Source organism: Protopterus annectens, chromosome 8.part0 (genome assembly GCF_019279795.1).
Source record: "Protopterus annectens isolate FY-2018-M chromosome 8.part0, PAN1.0, whole genome shotgun sequence".
Lineage (NCBI taxonomy): Eukaryota > Metazoa > Chordata > Ceratodontiformes > Protopteridae > Protopterus > Protopterus annectens.
The window spans coordinates 1,250,741,144-1,250,766,931 of NC_056741.1; the positions used below are offsets into that span (position 1 = coordinate 1,250,741,144).

Here is a 25,788-nt window from a genome sequence, read left to right on the forward strand (position 1 = left end):
GAATCATCCACATCAGAATCAGAATAAGGAGGATACTCCTGCAAGTCTTCAGCCGAAGACTCAGAAGCCTCCGAACATTGCTCAAAACTCTCAAAGTCAGGTTCCACCCTAGGCCTCTTATCAGGAGGGGGCATAGAACCTCTAATCATAGTAATCAAATCCTCTGCCATTTTAAGCATATGTTTCTTAGGCAAAGACCCTGAAACACTAGGAGAAACCCCCACTGAAGCTAAACTTGGCCTGCCTCTCAAAGAAGCCTTGGAAACAGAAGGGGAGGCTCTAACCACCTTAGGAAGAGAGGGAAGAACAGCCACCTGAGAAGCCCCTTCAGCCTGGCCTACTTCCTGAGAGGACACATCCTGTAACAGTAAAGTCTCTCCCTGAGACTCCAAAGAAACTCCTGGCAGAACCTCCGGCTCCACTGAGCCTTCTAAAGAACCGGCGTCCGGGACTGTCGGTTCTTCCACTCTAGGCTTTGCTGCTTTGTCCTTGCGCTTTTTGGCTGAAGCGGGAGCCGGAGCATCCGACGGCATTTTATAATTACAACGCTTCCCAAAACTAACCTGGCACAGTCTAACCTTCTCTTAATAGTGCGTTTGTTAAATCTAGCACAAGAGCGGCATCCAACAACGTCGTGCTCAGGCCCTAAACAAGGTATACACAAAGTATGGTAATCCCTATGAGGTATCTGTTTCCCACAAGAAATACAGTTATTCACTTTTTCTGACATCCGGTTAAATACTGAGGCAAGAAAAAACCAAAATATTCCCCAACGGGGTACTTAGCCAACTTTGATTCGGTCTGAAACTCTGACTTCAGAAACTTTCAGAACGCCAACCTGCACTCGCAAAACTGCTTCTGCATCGGACCATGCGGCAAAAAAGACTGAGGATATGACGTCGGTCATGCGCATTAGTACCCTGACGTACTGACGTCAGTCTAATGCGCCTTGACCAACGTCAGCCATATACTTTGGTATTCGGGCCGACTGGACAGCGGACTACCCAATAGTTAGGACTGCAGCAATGTGGAATGAAGAACATCCCTCCCCTTCATCACAATCAGAGTACTTTTGTAATGGATTCCTCTAGGGAATCTAGGTGTTTCCTCTTAAACTTCCTCTTCTGAGGAACCTCCTCAGTGGGACAATCTGGGGAGGTATAAGAAGAGGACAAAACCTGAACAGGTGACTTCTATGGTTTCAGTGCTCACTGTCCAGGTGTTCAGATTGGTTGAAGCTCTGGATGAGGGGAAGGATTGGGGAACTGCTCCGATGGGGAGGGAGCTGACTGGATGACCTCAGTGGACAGGGCCCTCTCCATGGCCTGGAAAATTGTCCCCACCCCTGAAGGAATAGAGCCCAGAACTGATAAGACTGCTTTGGAATTGTGATCCTTCGCCACTCCAAAGAAACCACCCCAGTAGCCGAAGACGGGGTAGAGCCAATACATAAAGCACAGAGGTGCACAGACAGCTCCGAAAACACCAGAGTCGAGACCCTCCCCTAGAACAGACAGCATAGCCACAACCCCAAGAGTTCTCCAGATTCGAAATAACTGAAGAACACTCAGGGTAGAAATCAGTACTGGAGATTTCATTGGCACTGAAACAGTAGGCATCGGGAAACTCAGAGCAGGGATCTCTATGGCCTCAGAGGAGGAAGACTAAAGTACAGTTATGTACACTTATAAATGTAGATGATCGAATGTATTCACTGTTGCAGTCATCACATTTGGGTTATCTGCTTGCAGTAGCCCTGAGTCGACCTGATTATCAAAAGTCTTCGGTCCTGCGTCGGTTGCCGTCTCATCTTCCATGATGTCCGGTAGTCAGGGGTATAAAGCATGCAGCCAACACCATTACATCAGTATTTCTTGCACCAGATGTTAGGTGACCCCATAATGGGAATCAATAATATACAAGGTTAAACCTCCAACAAAAAAGCAAATACACCAAAAAGCTTTAAGCATAGTAAACAAGAATACAGGTATAGTCAAATAGAAGTTAGGGTGCTGGAGGGAGGGTAACCAGGACTGCAACAGTGAATACACTAACATATACATGTATGGTAGGTGTACACAACTGTACTATGTTCTTCATGTTTCACTCTTGCAGTCATCACATTTGGGTAGATTCCCAAAGCTAAGGATGGGAGGAGGTAATTAGACAGCATTAGGACCAGCTATAAGGCCCTGCAAGACTGCAGTGGCAAATCCAGCACTGGATTTAGAAAAAATTGGCAAGTGGTACTGCTTGGTGAAGTATGTACACAACTCCACGTAGCCGCTTCTAGGATGTCCCTGGTAGGGACACCTCTGAGAAAGGCTGTAGAGGTAGATGCAGCCCTGGTTGAATGTGGTCTTATCCCCTGTGGGGTAGGTTTTCCATGGTGCTTATATCAGAAATTAATGCAATGGCCTATCCACTTAGAAATGCTTTGATTTGAAATGGCCTTCCCCTCAGCCCCTGCAGCAAATGCAACCAGCAGCTGTTCAGATTTCCTGAAAGGTTTAGTCCTGTCCAAGTAAAATCTAAGTTGCCTGTGCACATGGAAAGAGTGCAGTACTCGTTCCCCTTTGTTCTGTGGATTAGAAAAGAAGGTTGGCATATGAATGGACTGATTAAGGCGTCACACTGGATACCAACTTGGACATAAAGGAGGGACTGGTCCTGAGGGACACCCTGTCCACATGAAAGATGATGAAAGGCTCCACTGCCATGAGGGCCTGCAATTCAGACACCCTTCTTGCTGAAGAGATGGCTAGAAGGAAGGCGGTTTTCCAAGAAAGGAATTTCAACTCTGCATTTGCAGCTGGCTCAAAGGGAGGTAGAGTTAAGGTCCCAAGCTGGAGTACGGGCTCTCCTGGGTGGTCTTACGTTTTTGGCCCCTCTGAGGAATTGCTTCAGCAGTGGATGAGAGACGAAGGGTGGCTCTGTATTGTAATGAGCTGAAATGGCTGAGTCATGAATTTTGATGGAGGAAAAGGAAAGGCCCTTGTGAAGCATCTCAGTTGAGTACTGAAGAATATGAGGTAAAGGGGGTGCTGCTGTGCCCATTCCCCTGAGTTTGGCCCCAGAAACAGAATCTTTTCCAATTTTCAGCATAGGATTTTCTAGTGCTATGCCTCCTGGCCTCCAGAAAGACATCCATCACTTGCTTACTGAGGGATGGTAACGGAGAGATCAGTTAATTAGCCAGGCTGCCAGGTTCAGGGTTTGAAGCTGTGGGTGCAGAATCTGGCCCTCCTGCTGGGACAGCAGGGCAGGGGTCTGAGGCAGGTGCCAGCAGTGACACACTGCGCATGAGGGGGTACCAGTGTTGGCGTGGCCAGTCTGGTGCAATCATTATTGTCCTTGGTTTGTCCCGTTTGATCTATAGTAGTAGCTTGGAGAGGAGAGGCAGAGGGGGAAATGCATAAACTGATAGGTTTGTCCAGGTGAAGGACAGGGCATCCACTTCCTAAGCTTGTTTGTGGGGAGTCCTTGTGCAGAATTTTTCCAATTAGTAGTTCTGGGGGGGAGGCAAACAGGTCTATCTCTGGGCTCCCCCATTTGTTTCCCAACATGTTGAATATTTTTGGTTCCAGTTTCCACTTGTGTGGGTCCATGAGATTTCTGCTTAGTTCGTCTGCCAGTGCATTTAGCTTTCCAGGCAGGAATTGAGCCTGCAGGTGCACTTGGTAGATCAAGGCTGTGTTCCACAGAGCCATGGCTTGTCTGTAGATAGGGTATGAGTGGGTTCCCCCTGCTTGTTTATATAACACGTAACAGTGGTGCTGTCCAATAATTGTCCTGGAAGAATGTGGTCCCTGAAGGCTGTCAGAACATTTTGTACAGCTAACATTTCTTTCTGATTGATATGCAGGTGCATTTGCCTTTGGTTCCATTTGCCCTGAACGCACTGCCCTGCCAAGTGAGCCCCCATGCATAGTCTGATGCGTCTGTTAGGGTTTGGGTGGCAGGGGGTAGAGTGAATGGCAGTCCCTTGTTTGGGTGGCAGGCCTCTGCTCACCAAAGGAACTCTTATCTGTAGACAAGGTATGATAGGAATCATTGCTTCTAGATCCTGAGAATGTTGACTCCATAGGCTTTTTAGACACCATTGTAGTTTCCTCATATGCAGTCTTGCATATGGAATTAGTAGAATGCAAGAGGCCATGAACCCCAGGGCTTGCAGTATTTTCCTTGCAGATAGCTGGGTCTTTGTGGCCAGTAGTTTGAAGTAGGCTGTCAAATGAATGGTTTCGCTGGCGTGAGGTAGGCCAATTGGGAAGTTGTATTCAAGCTTGTTCCCAGGAATGCAATTTGTTGGCAGGGTACAAGATGTGATTTCTTTTCGTTTATGGTGTACCCCAGAGAAGTTAGTAATTTCTTTAGAAATGCCAGATTTAATAGTATGTCCTGGCTTTCTGCCTGAATTAGACAATCGTCCAGGTATGGGTATATATGAATATTTCTTTGCCTGCAAAATGCAATGACTGGAGCTAGGCACTTTGTGAATACCCTGGGCGCCGCAGATAAGCCAAAGGGCAGTGCAGAGAAAGTACAGTTGTGTACACTTACCTTAAATGTAGATCGAATGTATTCACTGTTGCAGTCATCACACTTGGGTTAACTGCTTGCAGTAGCCCTCAGTCGGCCTGATTAACAAAGTCTTGGGTCCTGCATCGGTTGCTGTCTCCTCTTCCGTGACGTCAGGTCGTCAGGGGTATAAAACATGCAGCCGACGCATTACATCAGTTTTTCTTGTCCCATATGTCAGGTGCCCCCCTAATGGGAAGCAATTAAATCTATAAAAATACAAGGTTATACCTCGAACAAAAAAGCAAATACACCAAAAGCTTTTAAGCATAGTAAAGGAGAGTAGAGGTATAGCCAAAAGTAGTCAAGGAGCTGGCGGGAGGGTAACCAGGACTGCAACAGTGAATACACTCTAACATCTACATTTACGGTAAGTGTACACAAATGTACTAAGTCCTTCGTGTTTCACTGTGGCAGTCATCACATTTGGGTAGATTCCCAAAGCTAAGGCTGGGAGGAGGAATTTAGATAGCATTAGGACCAGCTGTAGAGATAGCTGCAGCCCTGGTTGAGTGGGGTCTTATCCCCTATGGGACAGGTTTTCCATGGCGCTTGTAGCAGAAATTAATGCAATGGCCTATCCATTTAGAAATGCTTGCTTTGAAATAGCCTTCCCCTCTGTCCCTGCAGCAAATGCCACCAGCAGTTGTTCAGATATCCTTTGAGGTTTAGTCCTGTCCAAGTAGAATCTAAGTTGTCTGTGCACATCTAAGGAGTGCAGTATCCTTTCCCCTTTGCTCTGTGGTTTAGAAAAGAAGGCTGGCAAATGAATGGACTGATTAAGAGCCACACTGGATACCACCTTGGGCATGACCCTGTCGCATGAAAGATGATGAAAGGCTCCACTGCCGTAAGGGCCTGTAATTCAGCTACCCTTCTTGCTGAAGTGATTGCTAAAAGGAAAGCGGTTTTCCAAAAAAGGAATTTTAAATCTGCAGTGGCAGCTGGCTCGAAAGGAGGAAGGGTGAGTTTCTCCAATACAAAGTTAAGGTCCCAGGCTGGAGTTGGAGCTCTCCTGGGTGGTCTTAAATTTTGGCCCCTCTGAGGAACTGCTTGACCAGTGGATGAGAGAAGAGGGGAGGTTCTGTGTTGCAATGAACTGAAATGGCTGAGGTGTGAATTTTTATTGAAGAAAAAGACAGGCCCTTGTGAAGCATCTCAGTTAAGTATTGTAAAATCCGAGGTAAACTGGGCACTGCTGTGCTCATCCCTGAGATTGGTTCCATAAGATTTTCTAGTGCTAAGATGGTAAAGGAGAGATTACGCAATTAGCCACGCTGCTAGGTTCAGAGTTTCAAGCTGAGGGTGCTGAATCTGGTTCTCCTGCTGAGACAGCAAGGTAGGAGTCTGAGGCAGGTGCCATGGGGCCAACAGTAACACACTGTACAAGAGGGGGTACCAGTGTTGGCATGGCCAGTCTGGTGCAATCAAAATCGTCCTTGGTTTGTCTTGTCTGAACTTTAGTAGCACTTTTGAGAGCAGAGGCAGAAGAAGAAAGGCATAAACTGATGGGTTTTTCCAGTTGAAGGACAGAGCATCCACTTTCCAAGCTTGTCTGTGGGGAGTCTTTGCGCAAAATTTGTCCAATTGATAGTTCTGGGGGGAGGCAAACAGGTCTATATCTGGGCTCCCCCATTTGCTTGTCAACATGTTGAAAATCCTTGGCTCCAGTTCCCACTCGTGTGGGTCCATGAAATTTCTGCTTAGTCCGTCTGCCGGTGTGTTTAGTTTTCCTGGCAGGAATTGAGCTTGTAGATGCACTTGGTAGCTCAAGGCCGTGTTACACAATGCCATGGCTAGTCTGCAGAGGGGGTAAGAATGTGTACCCCCCTGCCTGTTTATGTACCACATAACAGTGGTGTTGTCCGTCTTTACCATTAACTGTCCTGAAAGAATGTGGTCCTTAAAGGCTGTCAGAGCATTTTGTACAGCTAACATTTCTTTTTGATTGATATGTAGGTGCATTTGACCTGGGTTCCATTTACTCTGAATGCACTTCCCTGCCAGGTGAGCCCCCACACGTAGTCTGATGCATCTGTTAGGGTTTGCGCGGCAGGGGGTAGTGTGAATGGTAGTCCCTTATTTTGATGGCAGGCCTCTGCCCACCAAAGGAACTCTAGGCAAAGGCCATGTACAATAGGAAACATTGTTTCTAGATCCTGAGAATGTTGACAACACAGGATTTTTAGATACCATTGTAGTTTCCTCATATGCAGTCTTGCATATGGAATTAGAAGAATGCAGGAGGCCATGAACTCCAAGGCTTGTAATATTTGCCTTGCAGATAGCATGGTTTTTGTGGCCACTTGTTTGAAGTAGGTTGTCAAATTAATTTGTTTCTCTGGCGTGAGGAAAGCCATCTGGGAAGTTGTATTCAACCTTGCTCCTAGGAATATAATTTGTTGACAGGGTACCGGGTGTGATTTCTTCTCATTTATGGTGTACCCCAGACAAGTTAGCACCCTTTGCAAAAAGGCCAGATGACTCAAAAGTATGCCCTGGCTTTCTGCCTGAATTAGACAATCGTCCAGGTAAGGGTATATCTAAATATTTCTTTGCCTGCAAAATGCAATGACTGGAGCTAGGCACTTAGTGAATACCCTGGGCGCAGTAGATGAGCAAAAGGGCAGTGCATGTAGCCTGCACTGAAGTGTAGGTATCTTCTGCAAGATTCCCTGATTGGGATGTGCAGGTATGCTTCCTTTAAATCTAGTGCTGTCAACCAGGCATCTTTGCCTAGCATAGGAAGCAACTTGTGAAGAGTCAGCATCTTGAATTCTGGAATCACCAAAAAGGTGTTTAGAGTAGACAAATCCAGGATAGGACGCCATGAATTGTCTTTTCTGAGTACCAGGAAAAGTCTCTAGTAGAAACCTTGCCCCTTTTCCTCTTCAGGTACCAATTGAATAGCCCCTATGCTTAAGAGAGAGAGTACTTGCTTTTGGGCCTCTGCCCAATGATTTGGGGTAGATGTGGCCAACCGCTTGGAGTTGGTAACGTGTGGAAGTGAAAATCTGTATCCTTGGGACACTACATTTAAAACCCATTTGTCCTGGGTAATGAGTTCCCAGTTCTTTGCATAAAGTACAATTGTTCCCCCCAAAAGGGCAGTCAGTTGAGAAGTGCTTGGAAGTTTTAAAAAGATGTCATTGAGACAGTTAACCATAGGGGGGGAGTTTTATTACTCCCAGATTTGGAAGTGGAGGCCCCTACTGCTTAGTCCTGTGCGTACCCTGGGACTGAAGCCTGGGTGCTCTGCTGGATCTGGGTTTGGACTGAGAAGGTCTGGAAGAGGCAGGAAAGGACCAATTCTTAGAAGGCCAATGCCTACTAAATCTTGGAAGTTGTACTTGTAAAAAATCTTTAACCGTTTGCATAGATTTAACTTTTTCCTCCATCTTAAGAACTTCTTCTGCCTAGTTGCCAAACGGGTGGTCCTCATTTAAGGGAGCATCCAGTAATTTCGCTTTAACATGATCTGGCAAGGATTGCTCCTTAAGCCAAGCATGCCTTCTAAGTACAGACCCAGTTACAACAGCCCTGCTAGATGCCTCTAGTGAATCAAAACCACATTGCAAAGTATGTTTTCCAACTTGCTCAGCAGAATGCATTAAATCCTGCAAATTCTTATTTTCAGCACAATCAGGAATCAACATAATTTTCTGTTTAAGCAATCCAATAATATGCTACTGATACTTTAACATATGAAACTGGCAGTTCAAGGCCCTAATGGCCAAAGTTGCAGAAGTACATACCTTCTTACGCCATCTATCCAGCGCCCTGGGGTCTCTATCAGGGGGGGGGGGGGTAGGATTTTTGGCAGTAGTAGCTTTAATGCCCTTGGGTCCCTGTGAAATAGTCTCAGGATCCGCAGTAGGATTTTTAAAGAGGAACTTGTGAGAGTCAGGTACCCTGTAATACCCATCAGGTTTTCTGGGAGCAGGAGATAAAGTGTCAGGGGCCAGGCTAGATTCAGAGAAGGCATTATCTACAATGTCCAGTACAGGAGGGATAGCTAAAGGCCTGTGTTGAGGCAGGAGTAAGAATTCCTTAAGCCTCTTTTTGGAGTCAGAGCAATCCTGGCTTTCCCGGCAGAAATGCTCCCTAAGCGTATGCAAGATTTCGCCAAAAGAGAAATCCTCTGGAAGGGAAGCAGAGGGAATTGAGTCCTCTGCATCAGAATCCTCATAGGTAAATAACGGCAAATCCTGGTCATCGGGGAAAACAAATTTCAGAATCCTGGTCAGAAGAATCAGAAGGAAAATCAACCCTAGGTCTCTCAGAGGGGGAAGGGTGGCTTCCCCTGATTAGAGTAATAAGGTCTTCAGCCATTCTTATCATTTTGTTTTTAGGCATAGGGGCCTGACCATGTGGTCTGGGCGTCAGTTTTCTAGGCATGGCTCAAGTTTTAGGCCTAGAAGAAGAAGATGGCGTTGGTTTAATATGCAAGTCAGTAGGCCTGAATACACCCTCAGAAGCCGGTGCCTGCACAGCGGGCTCAGGACCCATCCAAAGAAGAGATATCAGCAGGTTCCACAGTTGAAGAAGCATCTTCCGGCATACCGGACTCCGAATGGGTCTCAGTAGAGGCCTGCAAATCTGAAGTAGCGGGTATCAGAGGGTGCGAAAGCACCCGAGTACTGGCGAACTGGCGACTAGCTTAGTAGAAGCGTCGTCGGCAGCTTTGGACCTAGGCAGCCTGTCTCTGTCTTTATCTTTGTGTTTTTTCAGAATGTCGGTAGTTGGGTGGCTTATCGAAGCCATTTCTGGATAATTAAACAGAGTACCAAAATATTTAGATACGTAAATGAACAGACAATGAATACTACAAGGTTTGAATAAGGCACAAAACCAACAGCAAGGTACGTCGTGGTCTGGGCCTAAGCATGGAATGCAGTACGAATGAAACTCTGAGTTATTTGCTTTCCACAAGAAATACAATTGTTAACTTTTACTGACATCGGTTTAGATCAAGAAAAAGGATCCCCAACAGGGCACGTAGCTTAGTTGAAGACTTTGGATTTGAAACTCGAAAACAAAAATTTCAGGAGTCTGCTGACCGACACTTGTGAACTGCTTCTGGTTCGGGCACTGCACGGCAAGAAAGACTGATGTAATGGCGTCAGCTGCATGCTTTATACCAGACTACCCGACGTCACAGAAGATGAGATAGCAATCGACACAGGACCCAAGACTTTGATAATCAGGCTGACTGAGGGCTACTGCAAGCAGATAACCCAAATGTGATGACTGCAACAGTGAAACACGAAGAACATGTGGAGTCGCAGAAGGAAGGACTCTAGCACCGGAAGGGGCTGGAACAGAGAACACAGCTGAAGTCCCCTCACCACAAGGACCTGATCCACCAGCCTCAACACATCCATTTCTGTCAGAATCTTGGTGAAACAAATTGATGGGTGGAAGGAGATTCTGGTCTTTCCCATGGACGGGGAGTATCTGGTCCTAGGAAGATCAAGAAAAGATTTAGTGTTTTCAGTTGGCACCGAAGATAATGGTGCCAAAATGAGACGACGCAGAGACAGTCTTTTCCATTGTCTGGTCCTCTGTCAGCACCGATGGAGGAACACTATTAATGCTGATGTTAGCAAAGTGTCCTTTAAAGAAACTGTCAGTTCCACACTGGTAGACAGAACTGAAGTTTTACGCCTTTTGGTAATTTAAGCTGAGAGAGAAGCTGGCACTGAGACTCCTCCTCTTAGCGCTGTCAGGTTTTGAGGAAGAGGAGGAAATGGAAGAAACATCTGTTTTGCTTTTTCTAAAATAACCAGATAAAGAAAGTCACCTCAAAGGGAGATTTTATCATCTCCTTTAGCAACAATTTATTCTTCCTTTCCACCAGGGCCCAATGACTAAAACCATGACAAACGGAGCAATCTTCTTGCAAACGCACCATGCCCAGGCAACAAACAAAGTGAGTGCCCATCAAAATTGGGCAATTTGCAATTACACTACAGGCGATTCTTAAATCCTGTGGTACCTTTACCTTTGTCAACCATGATTCAACCAACAAGAATCAAATGCGCGCACAAACAACCACACTAAGGCGAAAAAGGCAGACAGAGAAAGGGGCTACCAGCAATGGCAGAAAGGAATACTCAAAGGTACAGAAACCTACCAGCAGTGGTCGATAAGACTACAGCAAAGTGTAAAAGGAAAATGAAAACTAGTAGAACTTTTTTTTTTTGGACAAAAAGAGAAAGGGGATAAAGACTACCAACGATGGTAGTACAGAGTAAACCAAAGTGTATAAGGGAAAGTGGAGCGGAGACAAATAGCTATTGGAAACAGGGTATGCTACAAAAAAACCTCAATAATATTAAGCAAAAAAAAAATCATATAACTATACAAAACTACAAATATAAAAGAGAAAACACATTTAGCTCGAAAGCTTTAGCGACACAGAAAAGTGGCAAACGACATTTGAGGTAATTCAGAGAGGAGCATTCTGGGTAGGACTTGAGTTCAAGAGTTTTTGGTTCTCGCTGGCTGTAGTGACGGCAGAGTTGGTTCTGATATTCGTAACCGTTTCCATATGTGAAAGACAAATGAAGACCGACATCAGATGTAACGTTACAAAAGAACAGACATTAGCGTTGTCATTAACATTATTATAAGGAAAGAATGCAAACCAATGCAGGTGTGAAACTCACCACGTTGACGGTGCTGGCGAGACGTCTCCTTCTTTTTATCTCGTGCATTACCACCTATAAAACATGCAAAAATGTCCAGTAATGTAGCAGTTGTATAATACCAGACATTTAAAAACAGAATTCTGCATGCAGTTGCTACAACATGCTCCAAAAATGCTGTATTATGCACTATGACAATACTGTAGAGCAATCCAATAGTGGGTAAAAGATAAAAATCCATTCTCAGGCAATCAGAAGAGAACCTAAGCTGCATACACCTCAGTCTCGATACTAATATGCAGCTTCCTTCCACAGAGAAAACAAAAACATTATCCAATTTGAGTCTACCATGTGAAGCACAGTGGCGACTGTTCGTTCACAGCTACAGCAGTCACTGTCAGTCTGTTATGATGACCGTGTATTTAGAGTGCCCTGGGACACCATGCAAGAGATGGGCACTACAAATCAAACACTACCAAATTATGCAAAGTCACATACTTGGATACCTGCACTGTCATATGAAGCAAAATGCCACTCTTACTCAACCCTGTCCAATATCCAGGGTACACATAACACAAGGAAAAAAAATGCCATTTTTTTTTTTTTTTTTTTTTTTTTTTTTACCAACACTGCTAATTATTGTACTAACACTACTAATTATTTTTTGATACAGGGGAGAATCTTAATATTACGAATACAGTGCAACAATTAAAGTTTTTGTGGTTTAAAATACAGTAAATCAAATGTAAGCACTCTTGATACACCCTCTAAAATGGACTACAGCTTTTAAGAAATAAATGCAGGTGAAAAAGCTCAACACATGTACTGAACAATGACACTGCATACTTAACATTTCAGACAAAACTATAATTTAGTACCTGTCCATCTTTTAGACAGTGTCAGCACATCTAGTATGAACAGTCTGAGAACCTTAACACACAGCAGTAGTTAAGTGGGGTTGCCACCAATTACAATTCCAACACAGTAGTCCTAATCTCAACCCTACCCTCTGTCTTCAACACACACAAACACAAACACAAACACACACACAAACACACACACAAACACACGACTAAAAATTCCAGGTTTTGCATCCAGCATTTAAAACACTGACCCCCCCCCCCCCCTCTAAGTTAGCAATGCCAACTCAAAACAGCCAGTCATTAGCACTGACATTTTTCCTCTCTTTCTGTGTTTGAGAGGGCACAGACCAAGTAGCTCATTATTCAACCAATTACATTACATTTTGCTGCAGCTTACAGTACATGGAAGAGAAGAGCAGCAATGGCAGTGAAGTGACAGTCAGGAAGTCCAGCCTTCTCTGCAGTCACATGGAAATGTTTGCGGAAGGGATGACATGATGTGTCCAAGCTATGGTGCCTGTACAGCCACAGCACTTCTGTCTCATCTAAATCACTGAAAAGGCACAGCTGTGTCCTCTTCCCCTGAGTAGAAGACTATGCAGTTTACAAGTCCAAAGAATGCCTGTTTAATAACTATGTCCTCCTTTCACTGCACAAAAGTCAAACAATGGTCTGTTTTAATATACCTATCCACGTAATAATTTAAAAGCTTGAGAGCATCCACCAGATGCAGGACTCTCTACAGTCTGTTTGAAGCAATACTAAGAGCAGAATACCCTTCTTAGCTCAGATTCTCCTACTGGACAAAACAGCCACCACAAAAACTGCTTTCAGAGATAAAACTGTGAGAAGCACGAGCAATGCCAGCTTGAACAGAATGCAAGTCAGCTGCTCAACAACAAAACTGAGGTCCCACTCTTGGCAAGAAGAGTAGGGCAAAAATACAAACTTACTGAAAAGTAAAAATTTCTGTGCAGTAGAGATCTGAAAGATAACTGAAAAAATACAGTTGTGTATGTAACTTACCATAGATGATGCTCAAATAGTTCATTACCGCAGTAGTCCTTACAAATGGGGTTTAGTTACGTGTCCAAATATGTCTGGCCTGCCTTCTAAAAGCTCAGGTTTCTTCCCCCAACTCATGGCATACATTTGACCCCTGTTAAGGCCAAGCATGCCAGTTTAAGACAAGCTTCCTCCAACACCATATGCCACAGTTCACAAGTGCAGAAGCCTCCTATGTAGTCACTATCTTTAACAAGGTTTTAATTTCTCTTCTTGTATCCAGCAAATTTTCTGGATGTGACTTGTGTCTGGTACCAAAAAAAGGGAAATGTGGTTGTGGTAGGCAAACACCTCCTAAAAACTACCAATGACTGTGACTTTTCCACAATGTTGCATCATCAGCCATGGCTTCATCCCCAAAACCTTGTGCAGTAGGTTCACTTACTGTCGCAAACACAGTGAACAGGAGAGACATGAAGCCTTAGCTCAAACTGCCAGCTTGTCTTCTCCTCTGACCTTCCCTTCTAAAAGGGAACACAACGCAAAAGTGGAAAGGTATGCAGGAGGCAATGCAGGCAACCAGCATCCCCAATCAGTCTGACAGTGCCTGTACAGGTGATGCATATTTGCAGCTCCAGCCCAGACACCTACACTTCCCACTAACCTTTATAAATACCCCTTTGGAGGCTGCCATATCTTAAAACTGCACGTTCAGATTTGGCAGCCATATCTGAAGAAAAAGGCGCATTCAACCAGAACGATCCTTTAGAAATACTTGTCAGACACCAAACAAAGGCACATCTAGACGGGGCCTGCATTTCTTCTGAGGGGAATGACGGATCTCCACAATTGATTACAAAGCAAGTCAAAGGGGTTGCTGTGGAGATCCGACTTTACAGTGCAAAACCTGGGGGGGGGGGCATGTTTGAGGGTGGTTCCCAATGAAAAACAAAAAACAATGGATGCCCCACATCCAGGCAAAAGTCCTCAAAGCAAAAGACTGGTGGGTCTGTCCTTTCTCCCCAAGACATTGGTGGCACAAGAAAGATATTGATTTTTTGGGCATGGATGCACCAAAACCCATTGCTATTCCTCTTGTTACAGGAGCAGTGCAAGAAGCTGCTTTGGAAGCAGCCCAGTAACCATTCAGCCTCCTGTACCTTACAAAGCAAACATGTTCTACAGGATGCAAGACACTCAAATTATTATTACAGAAATCCAGTGCTGAATCCAGCTGTACTGTCCACAGAAAATGGGTCCAAGCTTCTTCCTGTCCCTAAAACTCTTCCCACTGACGAGCAAGGCTTTACACAAATTTGGGAAGAAAGTCTACGCGTCTGCTAATCTGGCCTTCATAGCTATTAGCTACCCAACACACAAGGCCAAGTTCCATAGCTTTCTCCTGGACAACCTAAAACAGAATATAAGGCAACTGTCTGCTGCTGATGTGAGGTAGGCAACCATGACAAGACTGTTAGCCAGGTAGCAAAACACTCCATTATATGTGGGTATGACACTGGATGTAACATCCAGGACAGAAGTCTCTGATTAAAAAATGAAGCTGTCTGAGGCTTCAAACCCCAAATGTAGCTTCATAATAATAATAATTATAATAATACCCTGCCTTAACAAATATAGTCTCTTCCGGAACCCAACTTTTGAATTATTTAAGAGGATGCAGTAAAGGGGAACGGTTATGCAAAGTGTCAAGCAAGATTAACCTCCTCCTCCCAATTTCAAGCAATGGCAGAAATAAGCCTTCATGGCCTGGTACCTTCTATTGCAAACACACCTCTTTTCAAACACTGAAAACCAATCCTATTTTGCAGTTTGATTTTTTTCACTAGGTTTAATAGCCTTCAAAACAGGAAGCATCTCCTGAGAAAAGTGGTACTAGATAAAAACAGCGTTCTGATCTTCCAGGATCTAAGTCTGAATCCCTACATGCTGGGAAGCACCAAGGTTCCAGATCTTGGACTGAGAAATGTTATCCTAAGGGGCAGAAAAAGGTGGTTCCTTGGCCATTTGCACTACCATTGAAAACCTGAAAAAAACAGCATTATAAAAATCACAATGGACTGCTGCATGATGACCCTTCTTCATCAGCAATGTAAAGGGGAAAAGCATAAAAGATCCGTGTTGTCAATGTAAAACAGAATACAACCCCTCCTCCAAACTTCACTGCAGAGACGACTTCTACAGCAGACCAGAAGGTATTATTTAAATATTCCCTTGTTCAGTTTCCATTCACGGCTTCCTACAAACAACCTGCTCAAGTTATACACTGTGCTACTGAACCAGGATGGTACACAACTAGACAGAGTTCCAGACTAGCTTGGGCCAATACAAAAATAACCTTATGCCACCCCCACATTTATGAACCACATAAGTGCAGTGATAAGAGGTATTAGGGTTCAGGACTCCTGTGCTCTATTGCTCTTTAAAAGACCTGTGAGCTAAGAGGACTGCAAACATCTTTTTCAGGATGCTGTACAATTTAATTTTGGAGAATGAGAATGATCCTTTAACTGAACTGGCCCTTAACAATGCAACCCAAACAAAGTCAAATACATCATTAGTCAGGGAGTAGAATAACTCTACCTTGTACCTTGCTCACCTACCACACACTACAAACATAGCAGAATAGGGAGCATCATGCTCAGGATGTGTAAATACTAGGTCCAAGACACTTAGGAACAAACAAATTTTCCTCATATGCAACCTAGCCAAGACTAAAATTGGCCAATGCCGCATACATCACCACTCCAAGTTGCCCCTGGTTGTCACGTGGTCCTAGTCAGTCTTCAAAAGGAAAAATGCCTCCAAAGAAAGTGATATTCCTTTGGAAAGTACACTTTGCACTCCCATGTTCAAGGTCACCCTCACGAAAATCTCTGTAATGTCTGGGAAGAACCTCAACTTGGAAAGATCGACAAACTGCTTTTGATAAAATCCATGGTAATCCACATATTGCCCAACACCTTTATCTGGGCTTTAAGTTGAAGAATAAGTCATCCAGATATGGATAAATGTAGACACCTCCTTAACAGAACAGACACTTCATTAGCATCCTGGGCACACTACGCAGCACAAATGGCATGGAAATAAAAGTGGTGCTGGAGCCCAACTCAATACCTCAGGCACTTCACAGAATATTTAGACGGGGACCTGCAAAGTAAGTGCTTTTTATGTCAAATATAATCAGTAAGGATCTGAAAGCAGTAACTGGAGCAACGACTGGGGGCTCAGTGTTTTTTTTTTTTTTACTGTCCAAATAAAAGGCTGAAGCTTGAATAGGTTCAGAATCAGCCTCGGAGATCAATTTTTAGGGTGGCAGTAACATGCAGAGTTAAAAAAACTTGACTTCTTCCTGTTCTGGGACCTCCTCTTACTCCTTAATCTAAAAGCTACTGAAGAAAGTTGTAGTTTCACCTCTAAGACTATAAGCATTCCATAAAGGAATTGTCTTGAATTCTACTCTGCACCATTCAGTTATGATGCTCAACAACTCCTCACATGATTAGCATCAGATGAGTTGTTTAGCATCATAACTGAAAGGTGCTAAACTCAGATGTGGTCCTAAACAAAGCCTCCTGCAGATAGTTCAATAAGCCTACCAGGTGGGAAAGATGGGGCAAGGGTCTAACTCGTAAATGCTCAGAGGGAGCAGTGGAACCATTTCCATTTTGCCTCCCTGTTGTCATTCTTCTCTCACATAACTTCATACATTTCTACCTGCCAGCTTTTAAGCTGGTATGTGAAGAAAGGGATCATCAAAAGAGGAAAATTTCTACTACACTGAGGCTTGGAGATGGAATTGAAAATTCTGCTTCCCAACCTGAATGATCTTCCCCTTTACCTCCAGTTTCTTGATGTTTTGAGAGTATCTACTTATATTTACCATGTGCTAGTAACTCACAACACACTTGTTTTCAGTCTCTTGCTCTAAATGGCAAGTACCATAAAACTCCCACTACCCCAATCCCCCTTACAACTCCTTCCATCATCCACCCCTAAGGAACTACACAGCCCTACCACAACAATGACTAATAGTAAAACACTCACCCAGTCCTAAACCGTAATTCTAACACTCTCGTCTCTCTTTAATCCTAAAGGCACCAATCACTCGCTAACCCTAAAAGTTCTCCCTATTCCCAAAACCTAAATTTCATGTCCAGTCACTGCCTGAAGCCCTCCAAACTTCACACAAATCACTTCCCTCAGCTCCCACACCAACTTGCAAAGCCTCAGCTACTGTGCTGGGCAAGGTTCAGCAGCTCCACACACTCAGCATGACTGCCACACACTGCCTGAACATGAGGTCAAAATAAAGAGCAAGCAACAACAGCTGTCTAAGAGATTGGGACTTGGGAGCTTGTAGTATACCAGTTTTGTGAAAATGTATTAATCAAGGAATCCTTGTTCAAGAAGCCATTTAAAACTTTCTCTTTAATCACCACCAGTAAAGCCTGCACTCTAAGCCATGCATCGGGCCTAGTAACAGACACTGTACCCACCATCCTAGAAACTGCATCAACGGCAGTGCAACCACATTTAAACCTTAAGTGGCCTTAATTCCTGAGACAGTTCAAAGATCTGAGACTTGAGAAACACTACTTTAATGGGGGCACTGAGAACTTGCTTTTCAGTGATAGAGCAGGAGATGAGGAGTCAGCACTGCAGGTCTCCCAGTAAGTGCCTTTGTTGACAATATCCTACAAGATCCACTATATCACAGCACATCTAATAAGACTGCTTGCTAACCTTGGAAGTGAGCTTCTTCCTTCATATGGAATAAAAATGTTTCTTAGAACTTTAACATACGGGTCAGGCAATTTAGTGCCCTGGTGACAGAGACAGACCTTCTTCCCAAAACATTCAAGTGCACTACTTCCACACTGAGAAAGAGATAACTGGTTGGAGACAGTACAGTTGTGTAAAATCTTACCACAATGGTTGATGTCCTTTTCACTGCTGCATTATTCATAACATTAGGGATCCCCTGCAAAGGGTGGCCCGATATCTGGCCAGTATTCCAAAGCCTTAGGTTGCTTTAAGGTATGCCATATGTCTCACACATGCTCCTCGCTTAGCGTAGGCCATGAAGGTGACATGGGCATACCATCCTCAGAACTGAGACCCCAAGTAGAAACGCCAGTCCAAGGAAGGCAAGAGGTAACCAAGTACATCCAGAAGACAAACAGGTCAGGGGGAAAAGGGAGTGAATACTGCAGCAGGGACATGGAAGCATATATACTGTTATGGCAAGATTTTACACAACTGTACTATGTCCTTCCATATCACTGCTGCAGTATTCATAACATTAGGGAGAGTGCCAAAGATCAAGAAGAAACTTGGGAGTAGGAAGGACCAGTAGAGACCTCTAGGAACCATGAAGAATGGCCCTAGCAAAACCAGCTCTAGCTCTGGAGATTCCATCCAACTCATACTGCTTAATAATGTATGCACAGAAGTCCAGGTAGCTGCCTCAAGAATAGAGTTAGTATCCAAACTCTTGAAAAAAGCACCAGTAGAAGCTACAGCTCTAGTAGAATGAGCCTTTTGGCCACCAAACCAAGACCGAAACACTAAAGGTGGAGGATTGTCCATATTCACCGAAGGTATTCACACCTCCAGGCTAGTTGCCCAACACAATGCATCTGAAATTCTCCAGGTGCAACTAACACTAGGTAAGACTGCAATCCAAATTTTAGCTTGCTACAGATCCCCCACCATGCCCCAAGATTCTCACTACACCTTTCTAAACATACTGGACAATATTAAGATACAACCAAACACCCTAATACTGGGTAATTTCAACTACCCTGCCATTAACTGGGAAAACTACCTGGCACCAACACCTTTTCCCAACGGTTCTTGGAATTCATAAATTCCAACACCCTGGATCAACAAATCCATTGTCCCACCAGGGGCTCCAATATCAAAGACCTGGTCATTACCAACATGGGAGACTCCACACCAGTGTTCACCCCCTCACTGGTCAGGTCTCACTATAAGCAAATCACCCTTGACATCCACATCCTATCCCTACCCCCAGTAAGGAAACCTCCGTAAAAAAACTTCTCCAAAGCCAACTTCATGCTACTTAAGTCAGAAGTGACAAAATTCATGGCACCCACACAGATGGGAGATGAAAGTTCGACTGCTGAATCCTGCACTAAGGCACTGTACGAGCACATCCACTCATGCATGAATTGTGCCATCCCAAATAGAACCAAGATGCTCTCCTCCAAAAAAAGGAAGCCAATCTGGTGGTCCCCTGCCATAAACCAACTATACATCTGAAGGAAGAAACTGTTGTAGAAAAGAGGAAAATCCCAAGATGCAAAAAAACTCCCATACCAGCCTCAGTAAGAAGCTGAGATACTTCATAAAATCCTCCAAAACAAGTTACAAAAATAAAATTGCCAAAGATTCCAAAGACAACCACAAGGCATTCTATAGTTATGTCAAGAATCTAGATGGCAATGCTCAGATCTGCTCTGAGGTATACTGATCCCAAGGATATTGCCAATATCCTGGCAGATCAATTTAGTGCTAGCTTCGCCCCCCTCTTACCCCCTAAATGGCCCATCTCAATACCAAAAGATTGCCAAATTCCTGTAATCACGGCCACACAGGTAGAACTCTCACTCTCCAAAGCTAAGAATACAGCATCCATGGGACCAGATGGCATCCCGGGCTGTGTACTACATGAACTACAAAATGAACCGGCACCTCACTTAAGTGTCATGTTTAATCATATCCTCCCCTCAAGCTTCATGCCCACTGAGTGGAGCACAGCTACAGTTATCCCACTCCACAAGGGGGGATCCACCTTGGATCCCGGGAACTACCATCCCATCAGTCTAACAAGCCTGATCTGCAAGGGCATGGAATGCATTATCATGGAACTTATAAACAAAGACAATGGCAACCTTCAAACACTGGACCCCACCCAGTTTGGGTCGTGAAGGGCCAATCTAGTCTCCTGACTGACTTCTTCGAATCAGTCTCCAGAGCTGTGGATGAGGGTAAGGCGGTCCACACAGCCTATCTGGACTTCGCCAAGGCCTTCTACACCATCCCTCACTCTGGAATCATAGATAAACTTACTTAGCTGGACATAAATCCCTACATCACTCGATGGGTTGCTAACTGGCTTACTGAAAGAACCCAGACTGTAAAAGTAGCCAACTCCAAATCCAGCTCCAGACAAGTGGAGTACCTCAGGGTTCAGTCCTGGAACCGCTCTTGTTTGGCATCTACTTCTCTGAAGTACAGGCCAACACTAACGGACTCTGGCTAACAAAGTTCGCAGATGACTGCAAACTGTGAGCCATTACTGAATCCCCAAATGATGTGGATATTCTACAAAAGGGCCTTACAGAAACAGATGGTTGGTGCCAGAGCCATGGGCTAAAGCTTAATGCCCGAAATGCATAGTTATCCCCTTTGGGAAAAAACATGTACCCATGAATTATCACATAGGTGGCAGTACACTCAACACTGAAAGTGTGATGACAGACTTAGGGACACAGGTGGACAATGGTCTCACCTTCGATAACCACATCACCACAACAGTCAGGAAATCCTTCTATGTGGCACACCTCATCACTAAGGGCTTTTCATCCAGAAAAAAGGAGGTCATTGCCCCACTGTACTCATCCCTCATTAGACCCATTATAGAGTACAACGCCCAGTTTGGTATGTACCTCAAGCCATCTGCAACAGCTGGAAAGGCTGCAGAAATACCTCACTAAAAGAATCACAGGCCTAAAGCTGATGCCCTATTCTGACTGTCTAAAAAAATCTCCAGCTACACTCAGTGGCATATTGTCTACTCAGAGGCCATCTCTGCTTAACATACAAGGCCTTGTCAAACCTTGAGCTGTTGGACATGCTACACAAAGAAACCCCAATCCCTCAGCCACATGGCTCCAGGGATCTAAACCTTGTCATCACAATGAACAAAACATGCTGGAGGGATAGGCTCCTGACCCAGAGACTCCCCATACTCTGGAACAGACTGCCCATACATGTCAAGCAGAGGCCTCCTTAGCCCTCTTCAAAAGGAACCTTAACGATTGGATGGGAGATAGGAAATTCACCCCGGGGATCACGTCAGTCGCCCTGCTAGACAGGGGTCCAGGGAAGTAAATATTGTGGGAAGAAATATGAGGAATTGTTTGGCTAGGCTTGTATAGGCCCTAGGGCCGATAGCCTAGTACCAACCTATGAACAGAACAAGGAAGGCTCTTACCATTAAAAGAACAAAAACAGCTTTAGAGATCCAAGAAATAGTTTGCTTGGACACAGATAATCTTAAAAAGATGAAGAGAAACAAAGAGCTGATCAGGTTTCCTAATAGTGTTAGTCTTATTCAAATCAAATCTGAGTTGTCTATGCACATCCAATGTAATGTGTGCAGTACCTTCTCACTAGCAGATCGCGGAGAATAGAAAAGAGGACAAATGAATAGATTAAGGGACAACTCATTCACCACTTTGGGCATAGAAGGATTAGTACACAAGGAAACCCTGTCCTCATGAAACACAAAAAAGAGAAGGACACGCCATAAGGGTTTGAAGCTCAGACACCTTGTCTGGTGAAGTAAGGGCTAACAAAAGAATGGTCTGCCAAGAGCAATGTTGCAAGGAAGCTAAAGCTGCAGGCTCAAAAACAGCCAGAGTCAATTTCTCCAAAACAAAATTAAGATCCCAGGGAGGAAGAACAGGCTTTCTGGGATACCTAATATGAAGGACACTTTTAAGGAATTGTTTAGCTTCAAATCTGGAAGCCAAAATTGGAGATCAGGGCAGACGAGCCAAGACAGCTGTTAAGTGGTCCTTAACAGAAGAGTAAGCCATCTCAGCACTGATCAATTCACACAGACAGTAAAGAACCAGAGGAACATCCGCAGAAAGTAGATTTGGGTTATGGGAAAAACATCAAATAGAAAATCTTTTCCATTTGGATAAGTAGGATTTCCTAGTATTGGTTTCCTGACCTCCTGAAGAACTGTAAGCACATCCTCAGAGAAAAAGGGGTCTATGAGGAATCAAAATCCTATCACCCACAGTGTTAGCTGAAGAGAACTGAGGATGAATGAGTGATCCCTTGTCTTGTGTGATGAGATCCACCCTGTGAGGTAACTTGTGATGACTGCCCTTGGCTAAATGCAGAAGAAGGAACCAATGCTGTCTTGGCCAAAAGGTAGTCACCAACAATATTTTTGGTTTGTCCTGCTGAATCTTCAGAACTTTCTGAATAACAGGGAAGGGGTAATGCATACAGAAACATCCCCTTCTAAGAGACTGATAGGGCGTCCACTTGCCATACCAGAAGACCTGGAACTCTGACACAAAACTTTGAAAGTTGTCTGTTCAAAGGGGAGGCAAAAATATCTATATTACAGGTGTACCCACCGGTGCAGAATGTCGAGAAACACATCCCCTAGAAGCATCTATTTGTGGGACCCAGTCATGGCCCAGCCCAGAGTGTCTGCCACAATACTTTGGTTGGAAGAGATGTAGAATACCTGTAGAGTGAGTTGGTACTGAGTTGCCAATTCCCATACCAAAAGAGCTAGAGCACACAGAAGGTACAATGCCCCCCCCCTGTTTATTTACACACCATAGAACTGTGGTGTTGTCTGTAAACAGTTTTAGAGGTCCTGGAGTAAGAGAAGTATGAAAAGCCTGAAGTGCCAGAAGGAGACTTCATCTATTTTATGTGGTGTTCCTTCCTCTGTGAAGGAGACCACAGGACTTGAACCTTCATGGATGCAAATGCTGCCCCCCCCCAAGCCATGTCTGAGGTGTCTGTGAACAACTCTTGACTTAATAGGGGTGGATGTAAAGGCATGCCTGGATTCTGGGAAATCTGCTGAATCCACCAAAAAAAGCTCCCTCTTTAAGCAAGTTGGAAGAGGGACAGCAAACTCCAGTGGGCATGCATGCTGCAGTCAAACTGATTTCAGGTGCCATTGAAACTTTCTAATGTTGAGTTTGCCAAGAAGTAGCATGGGAATAGTTGAAGCCATAAAGTCTAGAAGCTTGAAAAACTCCCTGGCTGTCAAAGACTGCAGAGGGAGACGATCTTGGAAGTAACTGACTAGACAGAGAACTTTTTGAGGAAGAAGAGAGGCCAACATGAAATCTCTTGAATCCTGCAGCCCAGGAAGGTATGGTCCTGTGAATGGGTGAACATGGATTTATTGAAATTGACCATGAATCCCAACCTTTGCAGAAGGGCAGTCATGAACAGGAGATTGTGATAAAAGGTCTCTGGGAGTGGTACCTGTAGCAACAAGTCGTCCAGATAGGGGAAGACCTGTATGCCCTAGAGTCTGCAGTAAACAATCACAGGCGCTAAAAAAAAAACGTTGTGTACTCACCACAACATTCCATCTGAGTTGTTGCTTTTCATTTCTCTTCAACCTGTGGGACTGGATCTGGCATGGATCCCACTCTGCCGCATACTCCAGCATTGGAGCCAAGCTTCTCCCCTAAACATAATGCCCCTGTCTCCCTCCTCCCCTCATGATAGAGTTTGTTGCAGAACAGCAGCACCCCAACCTAGACCATATGCCTATAGCCCTGGCATCTTCACAACACACATAGAGAGAGATACTAGCCAAAATGTACTGGGGCTATGCCTTTTCCATCCAGTCTACTACACAGTCCACACAAGGCAGGGGGAAGAAGGAGGGAGGAATGGTTGAAGACAAATGAAAAGCAACAACTTAGTGGGAACGTTATGGTGAGTACAACTTTTTTTTATCTGAAGTTGTTGCTTTCATTTGATCTTCACCCTGTGGGACAGAATCCCCAGCTACCCAAAACCCCTGGGTGGTCCACATGGAAGGATGCTCCAGAGCACGGCTGAGCTGAAGCATGCCCTGCCCCTGGAAAGAAGGTTCAACTTTTAATGGGAGATAAGTGTGCAATGACACCCAGGTAGCAGCAGAACAGCTATAATCTAAGGAAACCCTGGACCAAAATGCCATATAAGTAACAGACCTGGTGGAACGCACCCAGACATTCCCTGATGGAGATCATCCTTTAGCTCGATAGGCCAACAAAATGCACACTCAAATCCATCGAGCAATAGTAACCTTAGAGACAGCTTTCCCAAAGAAGGGTTTAGAAAAGAAAACAAAAAGCTGATCAGAGTTACAAAAGAATTTTGTTCTATGCAAATAGAAACACAGTTGTCTTCGGACATCACGCAAGTGCAACTTGTACTCTCCTTATTTGAAAATTTGGAGGGAAAAAAAAAGGTAATATTAATGACTCAGTTAACAGTGGACTATGATGCCACTTTCATCAAGAATGATGGGTTTGTCCGCAGGGAGACCCTGTCTTTATGAAATACCATAGAGGGAGGCTTGACGGACAATGCTTGGATCTCAGAGACACTCTTGGCTAACGTAACTGCAACCAAAAAAGCAGTCTTCCAAGACAATAACTGCAACTCAACTGTAGCTGCTGGTTCAAAGGGGGGAGAAACCAGACCTTAGCAGCACCAAGGTGAGATCCCAAGGGGGCTCTGGCTCCTTAACAAAAGGCCTAAGTAGAAAGGCACCCTTCAAAAAGGCCATAAGAAGCCAAGAAGCCAAATTCTCACCTATGTGAAAATTAGAGATTGCTGCTAATTGTACCTTGACCGTAGAGAAGCTGGAGGATCAAGGGACTCAAACAGATGCCCTACGCAGTTAGGCTAAAGAAACTCCAGCTCTACTCAGTTGCTTACTGCCTACTCATAGGCGATCTGTGCCTGACGTATAAAGCCATGTCCAACCCAAAATTAAATGACATGCTCCACCTCAGGAAATCCAAATCCCTTAGAGCTACACGCTCCATGGACTTAAAGCTCAGCACAGAAATAAATAGGACATGCTGGAGGGACAGATTCATATCCCAGAGGCTCCCCTCACTCGAACAAAATCCCAATCCATGTTAGGCAGAGCCCCTCAATGACCCTCAAGAAAAATCTTGACGAGTGGATGGGAGATCGTAGGTTTACCCCTGGGATCTCTTCTGTGTCCCTACTAGACAGAGGCACAGTAAACTAACCTTAAAAGGGCCATCTTCTGTGACCTACTATACAGAGGCACAGTCAACTAATCTGAAAGGGTGGCGAAAGCCACACACACTCTGGCTAGTCTTATAAATGCCCTAGGGCAGATAGCCTAGTATCAACCTATGAACCTATAAAAATATCTGCCAGAAACGCCAAGATGGCCAAAACGGGTGCAGTGAAAGGATCCAGTTCATGCTGAGAACCCCCAAATCGAGAAATGGTTCAATTTACTCAAGTAAACCTTCCTGATAAAAGATCTGTGAGCCGCTACCAAAATCTTCTCAACAGGACAAGACAGACCAGAGTCTTAACCTATCAGGTGAACTGGAGCAGCCAAGCCATGAGCTTCAACCTGACTAAGTCTGGGTGAAAGATCCCTGAGGGATGAGTAATGAGATCCGGAACTAGATCTAGCATCCAAGGTTGACACACTTCATGAGACCATAGAGAGGGGAACCAAACTTGAGGCAAGAAAGGGGCAATGAGGATCACGGAGCTCCCCAGCCATCAAGCTTTCTAAGTGAACTTGGATATCAGAGGCAGCACAGGGTAGTCATATAGTAGACAGGAGGGCCAAACCTGACTTACAGCATCTCTGGGGG

The 25,788-nt window shown here is 44.5% G+C and overlaps 1 protein-coding gene across 2 annotated transcripts in view; it reads right to left on the bottom strand.

Annotated features, from left to right (window-relative positions):
• Positions 1 to 25,788, bottom strand: part of LOC122809337 — a 2,116,265-nt gene that overhangs the window by 1,615,178 nt on the left and 475,299 nt on the right. For both annotated transcript variants that reach the window (XM_044080743.1, XM_044080744.1), the window contains exon 5: positions 11,253 to 11,306. In XM_044080743.1, the coding sequence (XP_043936678.1) occupies positions 11,253 to 11,306 (54 nt within the window). The remainder of the gene's footprint in view (positions 1 to 11,252; positions 11,307 to 25,788) is intronic.